The sequence below is a fragment of the Dreissena polymorpha genome, chromosome 13 (genome assembly GCF_020536995.1).
Source record: "Dreissena polymorpha isolate Duluth1 chromosome 13, UMN_Dpol_1.0, whole genome shotgun sequence".
Lineage (NCBI taxonomy): Eukaryota > Metazoa > Mollusca > Bivalvia > Myida > Dreissenidae > Dreissena > Dreissena polymorpha.
The window spans coordinates 44889152-44914954 of record NC_068367.1 but is presented as its reverse complement, the minus strand read 5'-3'; the positions used below and the strand labels follow the sequence as shown (position 1 = coordinate 44914954).

The window sequence follows — 25803 nt, the reverse complement described above, 5'->3', positions numbered from 1 at the left end:
GCAGCATCTCTTCCTAAACCACCTGGTTATTTTTGCCAAAACTTGGCAGGAATGAAGCTTTTTCAAAGTTGTTAATGGCCCTTAAGTCAACATCAGACCTCCCCAGGGTGTCATTGTGTTTTCCTTTTATTTTTAATTTCTGTAGATTTCTTAAAATATGTTGTCTTTGAATACATAAATACTTGCGAATGATAATATTTATGAGAAAGAAAAATAATAATTTTAAAGCTACAGTATCAGGGCAATACACCTGGATTAAGTAATTAATGACCAACAGCTTGTAAACTACTGCTCAGGTGTAGAATGTAAACACTACCTTTTTAACTCTAACTCAGTATTATGTGAAGTTGGGATAAGACATCAATTTGGGAATAATTTGTGTTTTTTCAAAAGTGCATATTATGCAGTTTTATATGTTGTATTTATTTAGTTTGGCAAATTATAATTAAAACAGATACTTGCATATATAATAGCATCATTTAAATTAATTTTACTGCAAAACTGGATTGTTTTTTTTTTAATCCTCATGAAATGAAACTGTCCATGTGGTGCATGGACACAGTTTAACAATACAGTAAAAATGATGAAAATACAATCTTTGTTAATAAAAAAGTCATGGAAAATTGCTTATTAAGCTTGTAGTATAGATAAAATATTACAAAAATAAATTCATTTCATTAAATTAATAGTTTTATTTGTGAAAATCACCAAAATGATGTCCATTTACAGTTTGATGTCTTATTCCAAATTCACATAATACAGTGTTTTCTGGTCTTTTTCAATTAAGTCTTATTCTTTAATGCCCTCTAAGAACGGCATATTAGTAACTTCTTAAAATATGCAGGCCAAGGTTATATTTGTACTAGTGTGCCAGCATTGGTTTACAATTATAACATTAAATTTTAACTCTTTACCACTTATATAAGTATTTTTATGCATTTGTATTTCCTATGAAAGTTAAATTTAATTAAATACCTTTCTTACTAGATAAGTTTTAAAGGCTTCATTTCAAACCCTTTGATACTGATGAGCAGCAAACAGCATAAAACTTGAACAGACTGCGAGTTACTCGCAGACTGTTCTGGTTTTATGCTGTTTGCTCATAGCCATTTTCACTTAGCTTCTATGTGGGAAAGGGTAAAAACAGTATACTTGTCAGAGAAAATATATCTGAGTGTTTTATCAAATTTATCAAATGAAAAAATAAAATAAAATTATGCACATATTTATTAACATTACACTAGTATCAAATAAGAACTTAAATATTTCTCCAGTTGTTCACATGGGGAAACTTCCAACATATCAGAATACCGGTAGTAGTACATCTTAGTATAATATGAAGTTAAGTGGGTTTTTTTATATAATGTGCCATGTACTATAAAGTGAAACTGCCAATTAACCGTTTGCATGCTGGGAAATTTGTCGTCTGCTAAAATGTCGTCTGCTTAATTTCTAAAATTAGCATTTTCTTCGATTTTTTTCAAAAATTATCAGAATAGCAAACAGTTTGGATCCTGATGAGACGCCATGTTCTGTGGCGTCTCATCTGGATCCAAACTGTTTGCAAAGGCCTTCAAAATTCGGTTCCCGCACTGAAAGGGTTAAGACAATCATTGTATTATAACAGGCTTATTTATAACCATACATTAATGGATTGAAACATTCTTGGAAAATAAATATCTGACAAATCTGGTCAAAATTTACACAGAACATGATCTTTACATTCTGATCACTTTTACTTTGCTTTTTTCATGGGATGTTGTTTTCATACTGATATTAGAAGTACCTTTTCTTAGTGCTAAATTGTAAGGTATAGCTGTAGCACGATTTTTGCCAGCATTTGCCTTTTGAGAAATAATTCCCTGACCAAGCACAATGCTATTGAGTGCTTTTCTATACTGCATTGCATTAGGGTTAGAATTAGCTCCATGGTATGTGGATCTCTGTTGATTAAATGTATTTTCTACAACATCCGAGTTAATTAATCCTGGTGTAATATACACTAGAGATTTCATGCCAAGATACACTTTACATAGATCTATCATCCCCAGTATACAAGACTGTATGTCTTCATGACATTGAATAGACATTATTTGTTTATTCCTTTCAACAGACTTTAATGAAGAATTATTCAATGAGGCAGTTTTCCAATCATCAAAGAAATGTGCAACACTCAACAAGTCATGCAATCGTGTATCATTCATTTGCTTTACAGGACGCATGTCTCTAAAAAAACTGACAAGTTTACTGGTGTACCTTAGAAGTTCAATTGCCCCATTTAAAACTACACCTTTAGAACCTAAATGTGTTTGATACTGAATCATAAGGTTAAGCATATCTGAATTAAGAACTTCATCCGCTAAATGATTCCGCATTTTTGATTGTGTGGACGGAAAAAAATGTTCATTGGATAATTTTCTGTGGATTTGCAATGCATTTCCTTTGTCCCAATGGTAACAATCAATGAACATTTGCCACTGTATAGTGTCACTTGTTGTCAAAGTAAGGAGTCGTGTTGAAGATTTGCATATCCCACTTTTTAGCAGATTATTTCTTATTTTTTTGATGACATGAGAACTGTCCATTATGAAAATCATGCTGGAAAATGAACAAGGGCTTAAAGCAACAAAATTTGAATTGAGGTTATTTATGTGCATAAATGTGCGGTTGCACTGGGCCCCATCCATGCATGTGTACAAGACGTTAAAGCCGAACATTCTTAAGAGATCCACTGCCTCCCAGAATAAGGGGTATAGCTCAGGTGCCTGAATTCCCCCTGACACAAAATGTGCAACAGGAAATCTGAACCCTGTTACACCTAGAAAGACAAGCTGTAAAGCATGGGACCCACAACTCTTCTCATTTTTTCCTTTCCTCAATGTGTTTGACATATTTCCTTCTTCCCCAAGATCCACTAGACCAATTAACTCAATGACATCCCCATTTTTACAAAGTTGTACATCAGATTGAATTGACATTTCGTCAAATATCAGACCACCATAGAACCCTTCTGGAGGAAGTTTTTGCCTGGTGGCCTCTTCAAGCATCCATGTAAAGATGTTTCTGTCAAAACCCACATTCTGTTTGACAATATTTTTGTAATGGATAAGTGTAGATTTTGATGGAAGTAATAGGTAACCACTTTGCCTAAAAGATTCATAAGAATGTGGACTTCTGCAGTACCATTGGAGGCAAATGGATATCATTTCTTCAGTCCACCTCCTGCCTCTTGGGTCTTTATCTACATTTGACGCCTGACTTAAAAATAGTTGAACCATTTGTCCAGTTGCACCTGGTATTATTTTTTTTAATTTGTCAACTATCTCATCACCTTCTGAGTAAATGTCAGATTTCGTTTGATATTCCATTGTTGGTACATTTTGTAATGAAGTAGTTTTAGTCATTCTTTGGCACTTAATGCATGTGTTTGTCTTACAATTTAAGGGAGTAACCCTATTACATAGAACAGATCTCAAAATTCTGGATGATGCTTCAGTGCCAGTAGCCAGATTTTCAAGGATGTGGAAACGGGTCATTATTGTTTTATTGTTGATAATGACACCTTCACATAATCTGATTAAGCTCACAATCTTCAGGACAGTACCAATGCCTTTGCTGTTTTTTGTGAACCTGTTCGATATAGAAAGGATGCCTAACTCAATTTCCTTTCCAGATATTTCCAAAGACCATAAACCATTTTCCAAAAATGTTATCTCTTTGAAAATGTTATTCCCATTACTTCTAATATTGGCATCAATGGAGCATTTAAGATGGCTTGAGGTACATTCCACAATTGCAACATCATGGGGTAAACACTTCACTAGGTCAGACATGGTGCATGCTTCTTCTTGTAATGTTTGTAAAGCAAGCAATTTGACGCCTTTGTACTGGGTAACTCTACTTTTCAAGTTTGTTTGAAGTGTCTTTTTTTCTGTTGATGGAAATATGTTTGTAAACTGTTCAATTAGCATTCGTTTTGTAACAGGAACATAATTTTCATCCAATTCCGACTGGTAGGCTGAGTATAACTTATCTACTTGTATGCAGCTATTTTCATCTGCTTCTAACCGTTGGACCAGCCTGTGTTAAATAAATATAATGCGTAAATTATATGTGTTATTGTAACAGGGCTTTCAATTACTCTTGAAATTTGGAAGTCTTAACTTCATTGTCTCTGAATTTGGATTTTTTCTCACAAAATTTTGGTGTATAAGGTGACATTAATATGTTTATAACACTTTTCCATAGCTTTATGTAATCAATTATTATGTTCATTTATATATTTTTGCACATATTGCTAATTTGAATTATAATCAGTGATTGCACTTAATACCTCATTTATTGGATTTCAAAAATTTTGAAACTTCAAACTTTTGTTCATGAAAGCCCTGGTATTGGATACAAAATAGACGAAATCAACTAAATAATCAAATTATTTTGAATATAAAGTATTAACAAAATATTTTATAGAGTAATTGCTTAATATAATAAATATCTTTCATTTCAATCCATAATTTAAAGCATTTCATAAGGTGAATATTTCAAATCACAGGTGGTTAGCGTGTGGCTATGATATTAATTAGTGAAAACATCATTTTGAATGATAAATAATCATATTATAACGAAAAATTAACTTTTATGAAAAAAAAATTTTTCACTATCAAATATATATATAACAAGGTATGCAACTCAAAATCACCCCAAAACGGGGTACATTGCTTTGAACAGCCATATCTTCATCAATTGTGCAGCGATTTTCACGATCTCGGTCTTATTCAACGCAGAAATGAATTTCCTTTCTGGAAATGTATATGTATTGCAGTATTTTTACAAACGCTGTGTCAACGTTTAAGAAATAACACGATACACAACTCGCATGACCCAGTTGACAGTGATCATGCTGTCGTTAAGACTGAAATTTTCACGGAGTAAAGGGCATCTTCCCTGCCAAGTTAATGTACCTCGATACCATAATTCAATAAAACGTATGAAAAAACATTACTACCGTGCTTGTCGTTTCATTATGCATCAAAACTAACTGTCCAGCGCCGTTTGAAACCTTTGTTTACATATATTTCAAGTGACCCATATTTTCAAAAACAAACGGTGTGCGTGCGGAGTTTTGTTACGGGTGATTTCATTGGTCCAAAGCGAAGGTGTGTCTTGGTTCCCAGCTTCTACACGATCTCATTAGTAAACGTGGGAACCGAAGTTTCCCGCGGTATGTCAAATTTGTACACTACGCAGTTTGTGTATACTGATTTTAATTACATAATGGATTTAAATGGTGAACAAATCGATGCGTTAAACAAGGTAACAAACGGTCACAATGTTTTAATACTTGGCTCAGCAGGCACTGGTAAAACGCACTTAATTAAACAGATAGAAAAATCATTAAAAAAGAATAACAAAAATGTAGCAATAACAGCCACCACTGGAATAGCATCTGCTCTCTATGCAAATGCGATGACCATTCACAAATGGTCGGGAATAGGCGACGGTCGCTACAACACGGGTGAAGTCAAGAGCGTAGTCGAACATTATGCTGAATTCGCAATTGTAAGAGACAGACTGAAAACAACAGATGTCCTTATAATTGACGAATGCTCAATGTTGAGCAAGAAGTTCTTCGAGTCATTAGACCAAGTTTGCCAAATTAGAAACCCGGATAAGTTGTTTGGTGGAATTCAACTAGTATTAAGTGGGGATTTTAAACAACTCCCCCCTGTTCCAAATCCCTTGTATGCTGAAGAAGGTGAATTTTGTTTTCAATCAGAATTATTTACAAAAGTGATACCCCACAGGATAATCCTTAGAGAAGTAGTGAGACAAAGCGAACCACATCTTATCAAGGCTATTAAAGAAGCTGCTGATGGTGAAATGTCAATTGATAGTATCAATTTCATTAAAACCCTAGAGAGACCATTGACAGACGCAAGTGACTGTGTAAAGCTGTTTTCTCGTAATGAAAAGGTTGATCAACACAATCGTGATTGTATACTTGAATACCCTGGAGAACTGTACGAGTTCAAGTCACACGATGACGGGGACAGACATTTTTTAGAAAAAATGATTGCACCAAAAATACTGTGGCTTAAAATTGGCTCACCAGTCATGCTGTTGAAAAATATATCAGATAAACTTGTAAATGGACTTCAAGGACATGTGCATAGCATCACAGACATGGGACCAGTGATAGAATTTACATCTCTGCAAACCAAATTACAGTTAGAAAAACACAGATTTGCAGGTAATTTATTTTTTGTTTGCTTATATATAAACAATAATATAATACATGACTATTGTGTACATTGCTTATCAATCTAGAATACATGGTTGATTATGTCTTAAACAGTTTAATTTAAAGTTATGAAAGAAGAAAGTTTAGATCAAAGATAAGATACAATACGATTTTTCACCTTGTAGATAGCTAAACAACTAAGTTACTAAAAATTTAGTTTTCAGTCCATCGAAAAATGCAGAAGTTGCTGTACGCACTCAGTATCCAGTTAATCTGAGCTTTTCGATGACCATTCATAAATCTCAAGGATTAACTCTAAATAGGTGAGTAAATTTGTACATTTGCATGCAATCAAATACAATATTTGTTATTATTTAATATTACTGTGTAACTGGTCAAAATTTTACCTAAACATCAGTTACATTGTTACATTTCATTGTTTATTGGTCACATGCTTAAAGTTTTATTGCATAATATGAGCATACCTATTAACATATGCCACTGGTAAAGTACCATTTAATAACATTCCATAACAAACCCAAAATTAATTCCATCCATTAATACAACAAACATGTGACATGTCTGTCACTGTCAAAGTATCACATACATTTACATATGATATATTCTTCAAAATTTGCTAAAAAATTCCCAATCTTAAGAATAAGCATAAATAATACCGGTATGTCATAAACAAAAGTTTACTTCTTTCTTTCAGTTAAAAATGCATACATTCTAAGATGTTATGTCCACAGTATTTTAATACATACTATACGTTATCCTTGTTTACAAATAAAAAGAATACCAAAATTCCCAATTGTGCATGTACTTTTTCCTGAAGAGATCAGAAAAAGACCCGTCCTTACATAACAGCTATTGATACACTACAGTGATAACAGACTTGGGTCCTATATTAGAACTTCTAAGAGAAAATTCAGTAAATTCTTAAATTTGTTTAAGTCATAGCCAGATGCATTAGTTTACTGGTAACTGTGCCTTACATAACATAATATATAAACAATAATATACATAATATTCGGAACAGTTTATTTTGTTTTCAATATTGTGAGTTGAAATTATTGGAATGAACGCAGTAAAATTAATCCCAAATGTTTATATTAGGAAGACTTTGTTTAATATTTCACTAAGAAGCTTTTATGATACCTGAACTTAACAATTATAACTATTTTCAACACAGTTTATCTAAATATGGTATATTTGTAGATTGGAAGTGGACTGTCACCAAATATTCAAACCAGGACAACTTGGGGTTGCACTTGGCCGTGCTAAATCTTCAGAGGGACTGAGGGTAATCAATTTCGATCCAACCTGTCATGTAATTAGTCAGCCAGAAGTGGTACAACTCTTCATGAACCAGCCCTCAATTTTGGAACATGAAGACCTGAGCTGCTGTAGACCAGGATTAAAGGGGTAATTACATTTCAGTATTTTAATATATGTACACAATACAGGTACTTTAATCTAGCAAAGATTTTGTTGAATTTGAGATTAAATGTAGGGTTCATGATTGTATTGGAAAACACACACACATTTAAGTTATGGAATATCAAACAGTAACAAATCAAATATGACAATAGACATAATAATACACAGTTTACACCAAAATGATATACATGTAATTGCAAAAATGTACTATGACATTCATAAATGTTGATTTCCAATTATGCTCAAAGAAAGTGGTGAAATGGTTTAAATATCAAAAAGTCAACATTTTTTACTAAAGCAGCATCTCTTCCTAAACCACCTGGTTATTTTTGCCAAAACTTGGCAGGAATGAAGCTTTTTCAAAGTTGTTAATGGCCCTTAAGTCAACATCAGACCTCCCCAGGGTGTCATTGTGTTTTCCTTTTATTTTTAATTTCTGTAGATTTCTTAAAATATGTTGTCTTTGAATACATAAATACTTGCGAATGATAATATTTATGAGAAAGAAAAATAATAATTTTAAAGCTACAGTATCAGGGCAATACACCTGGATTAAGTAATTAATGACCAACAGCTTGTAAACTACTGCTCAGGTGTAGAATGTAAACACTACCTTTTTAACTCTAACTCAGTATTATGTGAAGTTGGGATAAGACATCAATTTGGGAATAATTTGTGTTTTTTCAAAAGTGCATATTATGCAGTTTTATATGTTGTATTTATTTAGTTTGGCAAATTATAATTAAAACAGATACTTGCATATATAATAGCATCATTTAAATTAATTTTACTGCAAAACTGGATTGTTTTTTTTTTAATCCTCATGAAATGAAACTGTCCATGTGGTGCATGGACACAGTTTAACAATACAGTAAAAATGATGAAAATACAATCTTTGTTAATAAAAAAGTCATGGAAAATTGCTTATTAAGCTTGTAGTATAGATAAAATATTACAAAAATAAATTCATTTCATTAAATTAATAGTTTTATTTGTGAAAATCACCAAAATGATGTCCATTTACAGTTTGATGTCTTATTCCAAATTCACATAATACAGTGTTTTCTGGTCTTTTTCAATTAAGTCTTATTCTTTAATGCCCTCTAAGAACGGCATATTAGTAACTTCTTAAAATATGCAGGCCAAGGTTATATTTGTACTAGTGTGCCAGCATTGGTTTACAATTATAACATTAAATTTTAACTCTTTACCACTTATATAAGTATTTTTATGCATTTGTATTTCCTATGAAAGTTAAATTTAATTAAATACCTTTCTTACTAGATAAGTTTTAAAGGCTTCATTTCAAACCCTTTGATACTGATGAGCAGCAAACAGCATAAAACTTGAACAGACTGCGAGTTACTCGCAGACTGTTCTGGTTTTATGCTGTTTGCTCATAGCCATTTTCACTTAGCTTCTATGTGGGAAAGGGTAAAAACAGTATACTTGTCAGAGAAAATATATCTGAGTGTTTTATCAAATTTATCAAATGAAAAAATAAAATAAAATTATGCACATATTTATTAACATTACACTAGTATCAAATAAGAACTTAAATATTTCTCCAGTTGTTCACATGGGGAAACTTCCAACATATCAGAATACCGGTAGTAGTACATCTTAGTATAATATGAAGTTAAGTGGGTTTTTTATATAATGTGCCATGTACTATAAAGTGAAACTGCCAATTAACCGTTTGCATGCTGGGAAATTTGTCGTCTGCTAAAATGTCGTCTGCTTAATTTCTAAAATTAGCATTTTCTTCGATTTTTTTCAAAAATTATCAGAATAGCAAACAGTTTGGATCCTGATGAGACGCCATGTTCTGTGGCGTCTCATCTGGATCCAAACTGTTTGCAAAGGCCTTCAAAATTCGGTTCCCGCACTGAAAGGGTTAAGACAATCATTGTATTATAACAGGCTTATTTATAACCATACATTAATGGATTGAAACATTCTTGGAAAATAAATATCTGACAAATCTGGTCAAAATTTACACAGAACATGATCTTTACATTCTGATCACTTTTACTTTGCTTTTTTCATGGGATGTTGTTTTCATACTGATATTAGAAGTACCTTTTCTTAGTGCTAAATTGTAAGGTATAGCTGTAGCACGATTTTTGCCAGCATTTGCCTTTTGAGAAATAATTCCCTGACCAAGCACAATGCTATTGAGTGCTTTTCTATACTGCATTGCATTAGGGTTAGAATTAGCTCCATGGTATGTGGATCTCTGTTGATTAAATGTATTTTCTACAACATCCGAGTTAATTAATCCTGGTGTAATATACACTAGAGATTTCATGCCAAGATACACTTTACATAGATCTATCATCCCCAGTATACAAGACTGTATGTCTTCATGACATTGAATAGACATTATTTGTTTATTCCTTTCAACAGACTTTAATGAAGAATTATTCAATGAGGCAGTTTTCCAATCATCAAAGAAATGTGCAACACTCAACAAGTCATGCAATCGTGTATCATTCATTTGCTTTACAGGACGCATGTCTCTAAAAAAACTGACAAGTTTACTGGTGTACCTTAGAAGTTCAATTGCCCCATTTAAAACTACACCTTTAGAACCTAAATGTGTTTGATACTGAATCATAAGGTTAAGCATATCTGAATTAAGAACTTCATCCGCTAAATGATTCCGCATTTTTGATTGTGTGGACGGAAAAAAATGTTCATTGGATAATTTTCTGTGGATTTGCAATGCATTTCCTTTGTCCCAATGGTAACAATCAATGAACATTTGCCACTGTATAGTGTCACTTGTTGTCAAAGTAAGGAGTCGTGTTGAAGATTTGCATATCCCACTTTTTAGCAGATTATTTCTTATTTTTTTGATGACATGAGAACTGTCCATTATGAAAATCATGCTGGAAAATGAACAAGGGCTTAAAGCAACAAAATTTGAATTGAGGTTATTTATGTGCATAAATGTGCGGTTGCACTGGGCCCCATCCATGCATGTGTACAAGACGTTAAAGCCGAACATTCTTAAGAGATCCACTGCCTCCCAGAATAAGGGGTATAGCTCAGGTGCCTGAATTCCCCCTGACACAAAATGTGCAACAGGAAATCTGAACCCTGTTACACCTAGAAAGACAAGCTGTAAAGCATGGGACCCACAACTCTTCTCATTTTTTCCTTTCCTCAATGTGTTTGACATATTTCCTTCTTCCCCAAGATCCACTAGACCAATTAACTCAATGACATCCCCATTTTTACAAAGTTGTACATCAGATTGAATTGACATTTCGTCAAATATCAGACCACCATAGAACCCTTCTGGAGGAAGTTTTTGCCTGGTGGCCTCTTCAAGCATCCATGTAAAGATGTTTCTGTCAAAACCCACATTCTGTTTGACAATATTTTTGTAATGGATAAGTGTAGATTTTGATGGAAGTAATAGGTAACCACTTTGCCTAAAAGATTCATAAGAATGTGGACTTCTGCAGTACCATTGGAGGCAAATGGATATCATTTCTTCAGTCCACCTCCTGCCTCTTGGGTCTTTATCTACATTTGACGCCTGACTTAAAAATAGTTGAACCATTTGTCCAGTTGCACCTGGTATTATTTTTTTTAATTTGTCAACTATCTCATCACCTTCTGAGTAAATGTCAGATTTCGTTTGATATTCCATTGTTGGTACATTTTGTAATGAAGTAGTTTTAGTCATTCTTTGGCACTTAATGCATGTGTTTGTCTTACAATTTAAGGGAGTAACCCTATTACATAGAACAGATCTCAAAATTCTGGATGATGCTTCAGTGCCAGTAGCCAGATTTTCAAGGATGTGGAAACGGGTCATTATTGTTTTATTGTTGATAATGACACCTTCACATAATCTGATTAAGCTCACAATCTTCAGGACAGTACCAATGCCTTTGCTGTTTTTTGTGAACCTGTTCGATATAGAAAGGATGCCTAACTCAATTTCCTTTCCAGATATTTCCAAAGACCATAAACCATTTTCCAAAAATGTTATCTCTTTGAAAATGTTATTCCCATTACTTCTAATATTGGCATCAATGGAGCATTTAAGATGGCTTGAGGTACATTCCACAATTGCAACATCATGGGGTAAACACTTCACTAGGTCAGACATGGTGCATGCTTCTTCTTGTAATGTTTGTAAAGCAAGCAATTTGACGCCTTTGTACTGGGTAACTCTACTTTTCAAGTTTGTTTGAAGTGTCTTTTTTTCTGTTGATGGAAATATGTTTGTAAACTGTTCAATTAGCATTCGTTTTGTAACAGGAACATAATTTTCATCCAATTCCGACTGGTAGGCTGAGTATAACTTATCTACTTGTATGCAGCTATTTTCATCTGCTTCTAACCGTTGGACCAGCCTGTGTTAAATAAATATAATGCGTAAATTACATGTGTTATTGTAACAGGGCTTTCAATTACTCTTGAAATTTGGAAGTCTTAACTTCATTGTCTCTGAATTTGGATTTTTTCTCACAAAATTTTGGTGTATAAGGTGACATTAATATGTTTATAACACTTTTCCATAGCTTTATGTAATCAATTATTATGTTCATTTATATATTTTTGCACATATTGCTAATTTGAATTATAATCAGTGATTGCACTTAATACCTCATTTATTGGATTTCAAAAATTTTGAAACTTCAAACTTTTGTTCATGAAAGCCCTGGTATTGGATACAAAATAGACGAAATCAACTAAATAATCAAATTATTTTGAATATAAAGTATTAACAAAATATTTTATAGAGTAATTGCTTAATATAATAAATATCTTTCATTTCAATCCATAATTTAAAGCATTTCATAAGGTGAATATTTCAAATAAGACAGTAATTCTGATAATGTGTGTAATAAAGTACAAAGCAAACCGTTTCAAAATATTAAAATGAACAAAAAGGGTAACATAAATTTAGTTTAAATCACTGACTTACAATGTATATCACTGAGCACTTAATAAAATAAATTACAATTTGGTTATTAACCAACTCTTAAAGGGGCCTTTTCACAGATGTTTGCATGTATTGAATTTTGTCATAAAAGCTTAATTTTGATACATGCAAACATGGGATCAAGTAAAAAATCAAGAATACAATTTAAAAAAGAAGAAAAAAAGTAAACTTCAACAGGGCTCGAACCACTGACCCCTGGAGTCCTGGAGTAAAAGCCTACACACTTAGATCACTCAGCCAGCCGTGCTCTTACCATGATGGTTGTATTGAATTCTTTATATAAGCAATCCTCGTAGTTTCACTAAATATAACAACAACAACAGAACTCTACAAATTATTCAATAGTTTCATGCTGCAACACTTTATAATTTTCAGGTTTTAATGTCCCCCACTATAGTAGTAGGGAACATATTGTTTTTGCCCTGTCTGTTGGTTGGTCTGTTGGTTGGTTGGTTGGTCTGTTGGTTGGTTTGCGCCAACTTTAACATTTTGCAATAACTTTTGCTATATTGAAGATAGCAACTTCATATTTGGCATGCATGTGTATCTCATGAAGCTGCACATTTTGAGTGGTGAAAGGTCAAAGTCAAGGTCATCCTTCAAGGTCAGACGTCAAATATATGTGGCCCAAATCGCTTATTTTATGAATACTTTTGCAATATTGAAGATAGCAACTTGATATTTGGCATGAATGTGTATCTCATGGAGCTGCACATTTTGAGTGGTGAAAGGTCAAGGTCAAGGTCACCCTTCAAGGTCAGAGGTCAAATATATGTGTCCCAAATCCCTTATTTTATGAATACTTTTGCAATATTGAAGATAGCAACTTGGTATTTGGCATGCATGTGTATCTCATGGAGATGCACATTTTGAGTGGTGAAAGGTCAAGGTCATCCTTCAAGGTCAAAGGTCATATATAAGGGGACATAGTGTTTCACAAACACATCTCTTGTTTTAATTTTGTTAATTTACCAAAATGTGAAAAGGCCCCTTTAAAAGTGTAATGTGTTACTTTTGGGGTTATACTAAGTTGCTTCAATTTTCATTTCAGAAACACACAAGAGCCAAACCCACCAGGGATATATACATTGCAAGACATGCAGCTAATACAAGAGAGCATAGACAATGTGGAGATGAATGAAAATGTAACTAGCCAGGAAGAATTTGATAGTGAATTTGATGAACTGATCCTAAAAATAAGTAGTGTTAAAGATGATTTGAATCTTCCAGATGATTTAAATCTGGATCAAATTCTAGATCAGATAAATTTCAAGAATCCAGTCACTGCAATGCAAGATCATGTAAATAGGATCATAAATGATATGAACAAAATAAAATACATTCAGTTCTGCAAAAAGGAGTATGCATTTTATTCAGCACTGATTGAGTCTTCAAACACTGAACCAATTCGGCCTTTTACAGCTAAACAGCAAACAGAGTTTTACTCTAATGTGCATGCTCATCAAACTAGTGCTGAATTCCGAATGAACTGTTTAACTTTATTCGAGGACTCGCGATTCACAGATGATCATGTCCACATTTGTTTTAATGTGTCTAATCAAATACGAAAATATGTGTTGCAGAGCAATGTTGAACGATTGCCAGTTGTTCAGCGACACATATCAAATAGATCTGTGACAAATGAATCACATGCAAGAGTAAGATACATCGGCAGTTACTGCATAGCTAAAATCCTGCACAAGAATAAACAAAAGAAAAAAAACAATATGTACAAATTAGACAGTGACTCAATTAGTAAATACAATGATTCATTGAAGTTGGTTAATTTGTTAGAAAGTCTGAAGGTAGAAGAACAGTACATTCAGTCCATCACCAAAGAACCAGAGTCACTCATAGACATTGCATGCAAGCAATACGGACAAAGATTACTTACCAACATATCAGATGAATTGTACCATTTTTTCCTGGAACTTACTCGAAGAACCTTAGAATTGTTGATTGATGAAAATTTAAACAAGTATGGGAGTGAAATGTTTGAAAAGATCAAAGAAAAAATTCTGTCAAATAATACACTTTTCAAATCCTTTGCCAATACTATAGAACACAGTGTAAAGGACAAGCAGCTAGAACATGGTGTAACAAAGCAAGTTTATAATCTGATAATTGAACTTTTCCTGATGGTAATGGTTAATCAGTTTCGCAAAGACCTTCTTGAGAGTTTTAATATTAAGAAGAAAATGGCCCACAGGAAGCAAGTACGAGTTTCAGAGACAGGCATTCATGACAAAAAAAACTACAAGAAAAGGTAAGGCCCCAGCCGTTAAGAAGGCACAACTCAAAAAAGATGAACAACATGTGGAAGAAATTTCATCAGAGGAAGAATATGTAAGTGTTTCATATGATGAACCTAGTACATCTAGTGGTATATATGCTAAAAAGGGAGCGAGAAAGAAGAACATATCTTCACCAGTTTTTGAAGGTGAAATTTCTGAAGAAGGAAGTATTGCTGTTAAGTCCCAAATGGCTACTAAAGTCAAAAAGTCACACAAAAAAGGGAAAACAAGTAGCACAGGTAAAGGCCCAGCACCGAAGAAATTACAACACAAAGCAGGTCAACAAGGTGCACCAGGAATGTGCTCAAAGGAATTAACTTCTGGTGATTTGCCTGATGAGTCAATCACTTCAAGTGGTGTAGTAACAAGAAAAAGTGAAAGAAAGAGAAAGAAAATCCATATACCAGATTTTGAATGTGACTTCTCTGAAAACGAGTATACTGAAACATCCTCTCCAACTGACAAGACTGTTATGTCTTCTGGAGGAGATGAGGTTAAGTGTAAGATTTGTAAAAAGACTGACAATTATTTTCAAGGTCAGAATCAGTGGATACAGTGTGGTGGTTGTAAGTATTCGATACATCGACAGTGTGCTGGACTTCAACACCATATGAAGTGGAAGAAAGTGTTAAAAACAGGGAATCTATTTTTATGTTCATCATGTGAATAACAGTGGGTGTTTGTTAAATTTAGGAAACTTAGGTCAGTAATATTCGAGGTGATTAGCTGTACATTTCAGTTATTTTAAATTAAAGAAATTTAAACTTCAGATTTTGAAGTTTTAAGAGTGTACACAACAGAAGTATATTTTGTGTAATGTCTTTTTTTCTGTTTACTATGTGTTAACATGACCATTTCTTCAGTTTGCCAGTTAAACAGTAATAAAATGTAATGTTTTTTAATCACATAAACTGATCAACTGGGTTGGGATATTTGTGTAATACCTCACTTCAAAAACACATTTTTCTCATTATTTTATTTAAGAGTGATAAATTAATTAAATAGTTCATGCATGCTGCATTTACAAACCATAAGTTAATCTAAAAAGTGTTATATGGAAACAAGTACTCAATGAATTCATCGAGTACTTGAAATTATATCCATCTTTTTTATGTTATAAAATAATAATAAAAAATATTTGGGTAATACCCTTTTCTGGGCGAATCCTTATATGTTACTAAAATGAAACATTGTTGTTTAACAAAAACAATTAAAAACTTAATTATTTTTTCAAATGCAACTTCTGATTTCTTACAAAAATAAGTAATAAAGTAATGTCAGATGTGCTATTACTCTTGCTATTAAATAGTTTTCCTTCATTATTTTAGATACTATTATTGTGTTTTGGTAAGTCATATGTCACTTTTAATGTACCATGTTTTTTTAGTTTCATATTCTATTGCACATTTACAATATTTCCACAAATAGAAATTTTTTAATCTTAACATATACAGATCATAACTGAACCATGTTTACTTCTATACAAGCTGTATTTATAGGAATACATACCAGTCAAAATTTAATGTCCAAACCAAATACTTGTTTAGTTAAAGAAGTTTTAATTGTTCTACTTTTTTTTCTATTTGACAAGCAGTATAGCTATTATTTGGCATTATCAGTTAAATGTACATGTATAACCCATCATGTCATTAATGGGTTTTATGATAAACATGTATGGAAAGTTATTTTAATAATCAGGTCAAGTAAAATGGGTTACAATTTACAGCGTTGTTTTGTTGTATGTATGCAAATATTGATTGTATTTGTTTGGGGATGAAAAGAGAAGTGATTGTTTCAGTTTATTGAAATCAGTACAATCTGGTAGTACAAAAATTAAAGTCTTTAATTAAAAAAAATCGTTTTTAAGTTTAAAACATATAACAATTTCATTGTATGTATGTTTCACCAAAAATGTCTACAGCCGTTACTTGGTGTCTACCAGGGATGTATAATAGATCTTTTATACATCCCTGGTGTCTACTTTGCGTTGTTCAATCTATCTATATGTATTCAAATGTAAACTGAAACAAACACTAATTAGCACCTCCCCTTTTTATTGTATTCCTAACAAAATCGATGTCGCGGCAATTACCAAGTTACTGCAGCCATAACTGGGCGTGTGCTGTTGTAAGGTGATCCACCAAACTTTTTTTCTGTTTAATAACCACACTGAAAACTACTAAAAGCAGATGACACAATCGAAGTGAATGTCTGATGATAATTCCGCCAATACGGTTCCCACGTTTACTAATGAGATCGTGTAGAAGCTGGGAACCAAGACACACCTTCGCTTTGGACCAATGAAATCACCCGTAACAAAACTCCGCACGCACACCGTTTGTTTTTGAAAATATGGGTCACTTGAAATATATGTAAACAAAGGTTTCAAACGGCGCTGGACAGTTAGTTTTGATGCATAATGAAACGACAAGCACGGTAGTAATGTTTTTTCATACGTTTTATTGAATTATGGTATCGAGGTACATTAACTTGGCAGGGAAGATGCCCTTTACTCCGTGAAAATTTCAGTCTTAACGACAGCATGATCACTGTCAACTGGGTCATGCGAGTTGTGTATCGTGTTATTTCTTAAACGTTGACACAGCGTTTGTAAAAATACTGCAATACATATACATTTCCAGAAAGGAAATTCATTTCTGCGTTGAATAAGACCGAGATCGTGAAAATCGCTGCACAATTGATGAAGATATGGCTGTTCAAAGCAATGTACCCCGTTTTGGGGTGATTTTGAGTTGCATACCTTGTTATATATATATTTGATAGTGAAAAATTTTTTTTTCATAAAAGTTAATTTTTCGTTATAATATGATTATTTATCATTCAAAATGATGTTTTCACTAATTAATATCATAGCCACACGCTAACCACCTGTGATTAATACAATTTAAAAATCTTTCCTTGACCCTAAAGTAAATAAATCCGGATTTTAAGATCGATATTTACTTAATATAAAATATTGCAAATGCATGGATTTCTTTGTCATAACCAAACAAATATGTTAGCAGAGTTGCATAAACGTATATCCGATAATTTATTAAGTTCTTAAAGGGATCTTTTCACGCTTTGGTAAATTGACAAAATTGAAAAAAATTGTTTCAGATTCGCAAATTTTCGTTTTAGTTATGATATTTGTGAGGAAACAGTAATACTGAACATTTACCATGGTCTAATTTAGCCATTATATGCATCTTTTGACGATTTTAAAACCTAAAAATTATAAAGCGTTGCAACGCGAAACGATTGAATAATTTGGAGAGTTCTGTTTTTGTCGTTAAATTTTGTGAAACTACGAAGATTTCTTATATAAGGTATAAAATACGTCAACTATGTGTACTCGGCTAAAGCGTTTTTACTTCAGGACTCTGGCAGGACTCCAGGGGTCACAGGTTCGAAACCTGCTCCGGGCAATGTTCTTTTCCTTTTTTTAATTTTATTCTTGATTTTTTACTGGAGCTTTTACGATCCAATGTTTACAATTATCAATATAAAGCATTTAATGAATAAGTTAAAAAATGCCAAAATCTGTGAAAAGGCCCCTTTAAAAATGGCAGAAACACATTTAAAAAATACTTAGATTAAATAAAAATCTTCCTTTTTCCTGATTATTTTTTAGAAAAAGTGCATGAGAAACAACTAAAAAATTTAAGCTTAATATAAAAAACAAGTGATGTGTTTGAGAAACACTATTCCCCCTTTTGAGCGATTTTGACCCATATATTTGACCTTTGACCTTGAAGGGTGACCTTGACCTTTCACAAACACATGCATGACAAATATCAAGTTGCTATCTTCAATATGAGCAAGGTTAAAGTTTTGGGACACACATACAATGACAGACAGACAGGCAAAAAACAATATACCCCCTCTTCTTCGAAGAAAGGGACATAAAAATTCAGAAGTCATTCAAAGGAGGGAAACAACACCTTATGAAACCTAATTGTCACCTGAGTTGCAGCAGTGAACAACCAGGAAAGCAAGCCATAGTGAGGGAAAGACTTCCAATATGCGATGTTTTATGGACACGTTTTAGTTACATGTACTTGTGGCAGCTTTAAAATGTACTGGGAATTTAGTTCAATAAACGGTAATTTATTTGAATCGCAATGCTTGTTTTCTATCCATGTTCGTCATTTACAAGATTATTGGCAAAAGGAATTATTAGAACAGTTATTTATCCCAATAGTGTAAGGCTTGTTATTTTTGTCCATGTATTAATTGTATAAACTTGTTTACGTAAAGTAATACAAAGTATTTTGTTGCTTCTTGCCTATTTTTTTACACTGCAAACACCTTAAAACTTTATCCAGTTTAAATTATCATGCATAAATTAATAGATTTTTTGTTAGCAAATTAGTCTGCTCATTGGACTTTTTATTTCATGTACTGGAATGCTTTGATATATATTTTTTTAATTTTCCATACTTTGAAAATCTGTATTGTCAAAATTCAGACATGACCAATTTTGGTCATGACCAATTGTGTAATTGTAATAATGTCAAAAAAAGACTTTGTAGCATGTTCCAAAATAATGGAGGTACTCCGAATATAAATTAGTTAGAAATCCCAAAAAGGAAAAATAATAGCGATTTATTGAAAGCCACCAAAATCCATTTTGAATGACAACATTTCAAATACATCACAAATAATTTGTTCTATATCTGAGCAATCATTCGGAAAGAAAACACCACATAAGCGATTCATTACTACAATTTAGAAAATGTTTTACAATTTTCAAATTATAAATAGTTTAGTGTTGAGTTTTTAGAAAATCTAACCATTCTTATCATGTGTACTGATTAAAACTCCATATTTGACCTTGACCTTTAACTAAGGTAATAAGCTTGACACTCTGACTCACAACCATTGCTCAGTTACCTTAAGGACAAAACAAATTTGAAAATTGACATTGAATAACGACCTTGACATTTAGACCTGGTTCTTGGTGGTGACACTTGGATTACCATGTTTATCACTTATGCCAGGTGATTTTGAAAATATATTAATGCTCTGAAAAGTAATGCTGGAGACAATTTGTCATTGACTGATTTCCTATTTTGATCTTTGACCTTGAAACGTGCCCTTGACATCGGACCTGGTTTGGCACTCTGAATAATCATTCTCATCATTTCAACCTAGTTATTTGAAAATCCATCATTGCTGAACAGAGATAAGCTCCCGACATATATTACCTGCCGCCTGCTTTTGCATTTCCTTAATACAGCGTTGTTCAAACAGACGTTTAATCATATTCATTACTTTGGTTATATCTTGGTGCAATGTGGATATGGTGGATTCATTTTAATGATATTTCTGTAAATCATTTGAAATCTTGTTTGATTATTCCTGACAAAGGGTCTATAAAGTAAAGTGTACAAAAAACATGTTGTTTGGTTTTCCATATCAAATAAACATACACAGAAAAGTTAAAGACACCTGAAGACACAGACAAGGTCACCTACGCTCATAACCCACAACAATGTTTCATCATAAGCTTAAATATATGTTGAAGATTAACATGAGAATTGCACTATTAAATTACCAGTGAATTCAACATTTGATTGCTTGATATAAAAACAATAGGGTATATCATTCCCTCAATACTAACAGTTAAACTTAATTTATCAGATAAACGTGCTCTATGTATCTTGTGAAAACTGATTTCAATTTAAAAGCTCCAGTGACATTGAACTCTTACTGGCTTACCTCAAAATTGATAGGCTCCTCAGTATAACCAACATACTATTAACTGTTGTAGGTTTCACAGATCTACATGTAGATAACCGTATACGTAAACTGGTTTTTGGAGAAAACATTTTTTATGTTACGTGTTCCTGTCAACTTATCCTTTGGAAAGCTGACCTCCAAATCAAAAGGCGTCTTTCTTTCCTCGCAAAAAAAACTGCATACTGCAGGTAAAACAATTCTCTGGATATCATTCAAAAACAAAGTTCATGTAACAAGAGCCTGGGATCCTGAACTTTGAACTCAAAATCAATAGGCATCTTCCTTTCCTCTCAAGTAATCGGCATACCAGTTTAGAAGTTGGTGGGTAAACTTGTTCGCAAGATATTGTAAAGAAATGAATTTCAGGTTAAGAGCAGCTCTAACCTTTACTTTCGACTTCTTAACTTCAAAATAAATAGGGGTCTTTCTTTTAGTAAAATACCAGCATAATAATTATTATGATCCTAGGTCGCAGTATTCTCTACATATCATGTGGAAATAAATTTTATGTAACAGGCTACTGTGACATTGACCTTTGACATAAAAATCAATATGCATCTTCCTTTCCTCATTAGAAACCAGCATACCAATTAATCTGGATGATTGTAGGTCAAAGCATTCTTTAGATATCGTGCGGAAACAAATTTAATGTAACATCCGATGTAAATTTGTTGTTAGACCTCAAAATCAATACGCGTCTTCCTTTTGCGAACAACGTACGCATGTGAAGCATAACACACGAACTAACGGACTGTCCAAATGACTGACCGACAGGGAAATTCCAGAATACCCCGCGGTAACTTTGTTTGCGGGGGAATAGCAAGAATTTTCTTGTTTTTAAACAGATTCTATTAACAGTTGCATTTTTCACTGTAACTTATGTTCAGAACTGTTTTTACAAACACATCATTATAATACAAATGAGCAAAATAATGTCAATGCACAGAGTCTCAATACGTTGCTGGAATCCTAGACACACTGTGACCAGCCTACCTGTACTTGAAAGATGCTGTCTGTCCTAGAGCCTGTAAATTATAAAAGAATCATATTGAAGATGAAAGACCAACACCATGTGTGTGCAAACCAGAGTAAATTATACACTAGCAGACACCCAACTAGCACATTTATAATTGTAATGACAGTTCTAATTATCATTATTTACCTGTTTGATTTTTTAAATAAATTAAATGTATTGAATTCCTTCTACAAGAAATACTTGTATTTCATTAAAATAGTAAATTTTCAGTGATTGGCCTTGAGACTTGCTACTATTACCCCGATTAATGATCTCAAACTTTTACATAAATGCAATTATATGCAATATCTGTACTAAATGTGATATCGGTAAAGTATTATTTAGGTGTAATACTCCTGTTTATTTCGTCAATTCTTTTTATGTTTAGGTTACTGTTACCAGCACTGTACTGCACATTCACAGAAAAATCCTATAGTAAACAATAACAATAAAATTATCCAAACTTGTGAATTATTTTTATCTCTATGTGTACAAATGAAGTTCAAATCTGATTCCAAACAAATTTCTAAAACAAACTTGATCATCAGTGCAAATTGGTGATTTTTTTGTTTGTATGACAAATATGGTGTTAATACTAACGTTCTAACATATATTCTAACACACAGTCTTGTAAGGAGGCAATGATGGACTCCACCCTGCGTCTCAGTTGGAAGGCACACAGGTGCTGCAGGATTTGGCACACCTAACACAAGCGCACAAAACATGGGCTTGATTATTTGAGCTGCGTTTTGGGAAAAGTGGGCTTAATGCATGTGCGTAAAGTTTCATCTCAGATAAGCCTGTGCGGACGGCTTATCAGAGCCGCCGCTTTCCATCTACACTGCATTTTCAATTTTTAAGATACTTGCTTTAAAGGAAAAAAAAAACAATAAAAGGGGAAGGTGTTGTCCCCTATAAGACTGTGTGTACTGCACAGGTTAATCAGGGATGACACTTTTTCGCTTAGTTTTCCAAAAACGAGGCTCATTTTAACAAGCACTTTATGCAATAATGACACAGTTCAACTTGCAAAATAATTTCATAAAAATACTATGCAGATTTGCTATTAAACAAATACATATTTAGTAAAATCTCATAATTAAACATTAAACCACTGTAATTAATTGTATAATTATATGAAGAAGCAATTTCAAATAAAAACCTATATCAATACTAGATCATATCAAAATTTAAATACATTAAGATATATATTATTCAGTTTACTTCAAATGCAAGTTAACCTCTGATTTTGCGGGTTCTGCAAGTTTCATGTGCAGCAGTCCATGTCTCTTAGAGCCTGATATAATTATAAGGAAAATAGTCGTCAAATTTAAATGAAAATGCCATTACAACAGACAATGAAATTTATCATAAAGGCAATTGCAATATTCTACATCTAGAAACATGTCCATATAACATGTCCATAGTACATGAATGGGTAGGTCTGGTGACATGTATTGATTAATATGTTGTGGTTTTTTATGGATAGACAACACACCCAGTAAAAGCATCATACAACATGCTTTCAAACTTCTTGTCATGCAGCCATTATTCATATGAAAAAACAAAATACTTAGATCAGAAGCCAACCATTTGAGAGATTAATCATACAAAAGAGCTAAGTTATAAATATCGTTACAAGATTTCAAAGAAGGTATTGAAGCTACATGTATTGAGCCATACCCACATCAATCGTTATTCAAGGTCATCAAATGTCTCGGGGTCATTTCAAATACTTATAAGAAGATATTTAAGCCTTCGGCCATTTTATGTTTCCATTTGACAAATCATTCCAAAATATTATTTTATACCTTATGCTCATATATGACATTTCTACAGTGAAATAACAGCAGTGAAAAGAACAATTGTTCTTATCACGAGTGAAAAGAACAAATTTTCGGAACTACTTTTTCTACTAGTAAAAGGGAGACCACTGCGTAGGAGATTGTTAAAAAGTACTTGCAAAGTAATGTCCCTTTTTTTAAGCCGTCTGCATTGTAGCAATGTACACTATACATTTTATGGAGGCCAGAACTAGATGTACTTTCATCAGTTTATTAATTTCGAGCTTAATTTTGTAAATTTAAAATTAATATTATATTTCCAATGACATTTTTACACTTACATTATCAAATAATCAATTCGATTTAATAGCCAATATTTTTGATGATCAGTACACTGTAGTTGCTTATGCATTTTTCTAAAAATCATTATCATCATGAATTATCCTGTTTGTTTACATCATTATCATTGTCAGTGTGACCAGTAGAGAAAACTGGTAGAGCGTACGGACAATGACGGACAGCCTGACAATGACGGACAGCCTGACAATGATGCACAGCATAGAAATGATGGAGAGACTTACAATGATGGATTTAATGACAATGACTGATAATGACGGCTAAACTGACGATGACAGCTATACCTGACATTGACGCACAACCTGACAATGACGGACAGACTGACAATGACATACAGCCTGACAATGATGGACTGACTGACAGTGACTGACGTACTGACAATTCCTGACATACTGACACTAATGGACAGACTGACAATGACAGACATACTGACAGACACTCATATAATGATGAACATACATATCATGACAATGACACACTGACAATGGCAGTCACATAGACGGTAACGTACACATGCAGAACTTAGATGTACATGTGTTTTTATGTAGAACTGCAGAACAGGTGATTTCCATTTTATATTGCATATGCACACAAATAAATCGTAATGTTTCAATATGTCATTGATCTAAAAGCATGAATAAATGATAGAAGTTTCTAGAAGATTGGACAATAAATGTGATTTCATTAATGTAAACAAGCTTTTTTTGTAATTTAATTTAATATGATATTATATATGAATATATATCATTGCAATACAAAATGTAAAGGAACTAAGAGTATACTGATATTTGAACTCGTGTGCAACTGTTCGTTAGCTTTGTAGCAAACAGTTCTATCCTTTGCACCACTTTGGCTTGTGGTTTAATTGGTATTAAATTGAGATTATGTTGCTTCTGTAGATTATAGAATCTAAATTTAGAAAAGGTCACGTGATTGTTTACTGTTATTTTTCCTTTGAAAGGATAAATAAATGTGTCAACCAGCCAACATCAAAAGACTCTATAGCACAGTGGTTAATGCAATTGATTTGAGAGGCTCGGGAAATTCAGGTATGGGTTCATATACTGTTTTTGTCATGTTTTTAATTGTTAACTTAATTAGATATGAATGTTATTGATATATAAATGTTTCGAACCAAAAACTACAGAAGCCTCAATAGCTCAGTTAGTAGAGCATCAGTCTGCAGAAGCTTCACTAGCTCAGTTGGTAGAGTTAACCAGTAGAGCAAACTGGTAGAGCAAACTGGTAGAGCAAACCGGTAGAGCAAACCGGTCGAGCTCAGTTGCAGGTTGGCAGAGAGCTCAGTTGGCAGGGCTCAGTTGGCAGAGAGCTCAGTTGGCAGGACTGTTGGTAGAGCGAACCGGTAGAGCAAACCGGTACAGCTCAGTTGGCAGAGAGCTAAGTTGGCAGAGCTCAGTTGGCAGAGAGCTAAGTTGGCAGGGCTAAGTTGGCAGGGCTCAGTTGCTAGAGAGCTAAGTTGGCAGAGCTCGTTGGAAAGGCTTAGTTGGCAGGGCTCAGTTGGAAGGGCTCAGTTTGCAGAGAGCTCAGTTGGCAGAGAGCCCAGTTGGCAGAGCTCGTTTGCAATGCTCAGTTCGCAGGGCTCAGTTGGCAGGGCTCAGGTAGCAGGGCCCAGTTGGCAGAGAGCCCAGTTGTCAGAGGGCTCAGTTGGCAGGGCTCAGTTGGCAGGGCTCAGTTGGCAGAGCTTGTTGGAAGAGCTCGTTAGCAGGGCTCAGTTGGCAGAGAGCTCGTTGGCATGACTCAGTTGCCAGAGCTCGTTGGAAGGGCACAGTTGGCAGAGCTCAGTTGGCAGAGCTTGTTGGCAGGGCTCAGTTGCCAGAGCTAGTTGGAACAGAGCACAGCCTGACAATGACAATAAACATGATGTCCTTTATATGTGCATAACATTTCATCAAAGCACCCTTAGTACTTTTTAAGTTATTGTAGTATCCATTTTA

At 33.5% G+C, this 25803-nt stretch overlaps 1 protein-coding gene across 1 annotated transcript; it reads left to right on the top strand.

The window, feature by feature from the left end:
* The first annotated feature begins 4934 nt into the window (after positions 1-4934).
* On the top strand, positions 4935-25605 carry LOC127854630 (ATP-dependent DNA helicase PIF7-like). Its single transcript, XM_052389693.1, has 7 exons — positions 4935-6250; positions 6459-6564; positions 7463-7669; positions 13705-13954; positions 14237-14311; positions 15054-15440; positions 25216-25605. The coding sequence occupies exons 1-7, from the start codon at positions 5224-5226 to the stop codon at positions 25603-25605; spliced, it is 2442 nt and encodes an 813-aa protein (XP_052245653.1). The 5' UTR covers positions 4935-5223.
* Positions 25606-25803: the final 198 nt, after the last annotated feature.

Coding starts and splice junctions, on each gene's coding strand:
- LOC127854630 (XM_052389693.1), top strand. CDS start 5,224: ATGTCAAATTTGTACACTACGCAGTTTGTGTATACTGATTTTAATTAC. Junction 6,251..6,458: donor AGAAAAACACAGATTTGCAG/GTAATTTATTTT, acceptor CTAAAAATTTAG/TTTTCAGTCCATCGAAAAAT. Junction 7,670..13,704: donor TGTAGACCAGGATTAAAGGG/GTAATTACATTT, acceptor TTTTCATTTCAG/AAACACACAAGAGCCAAACC.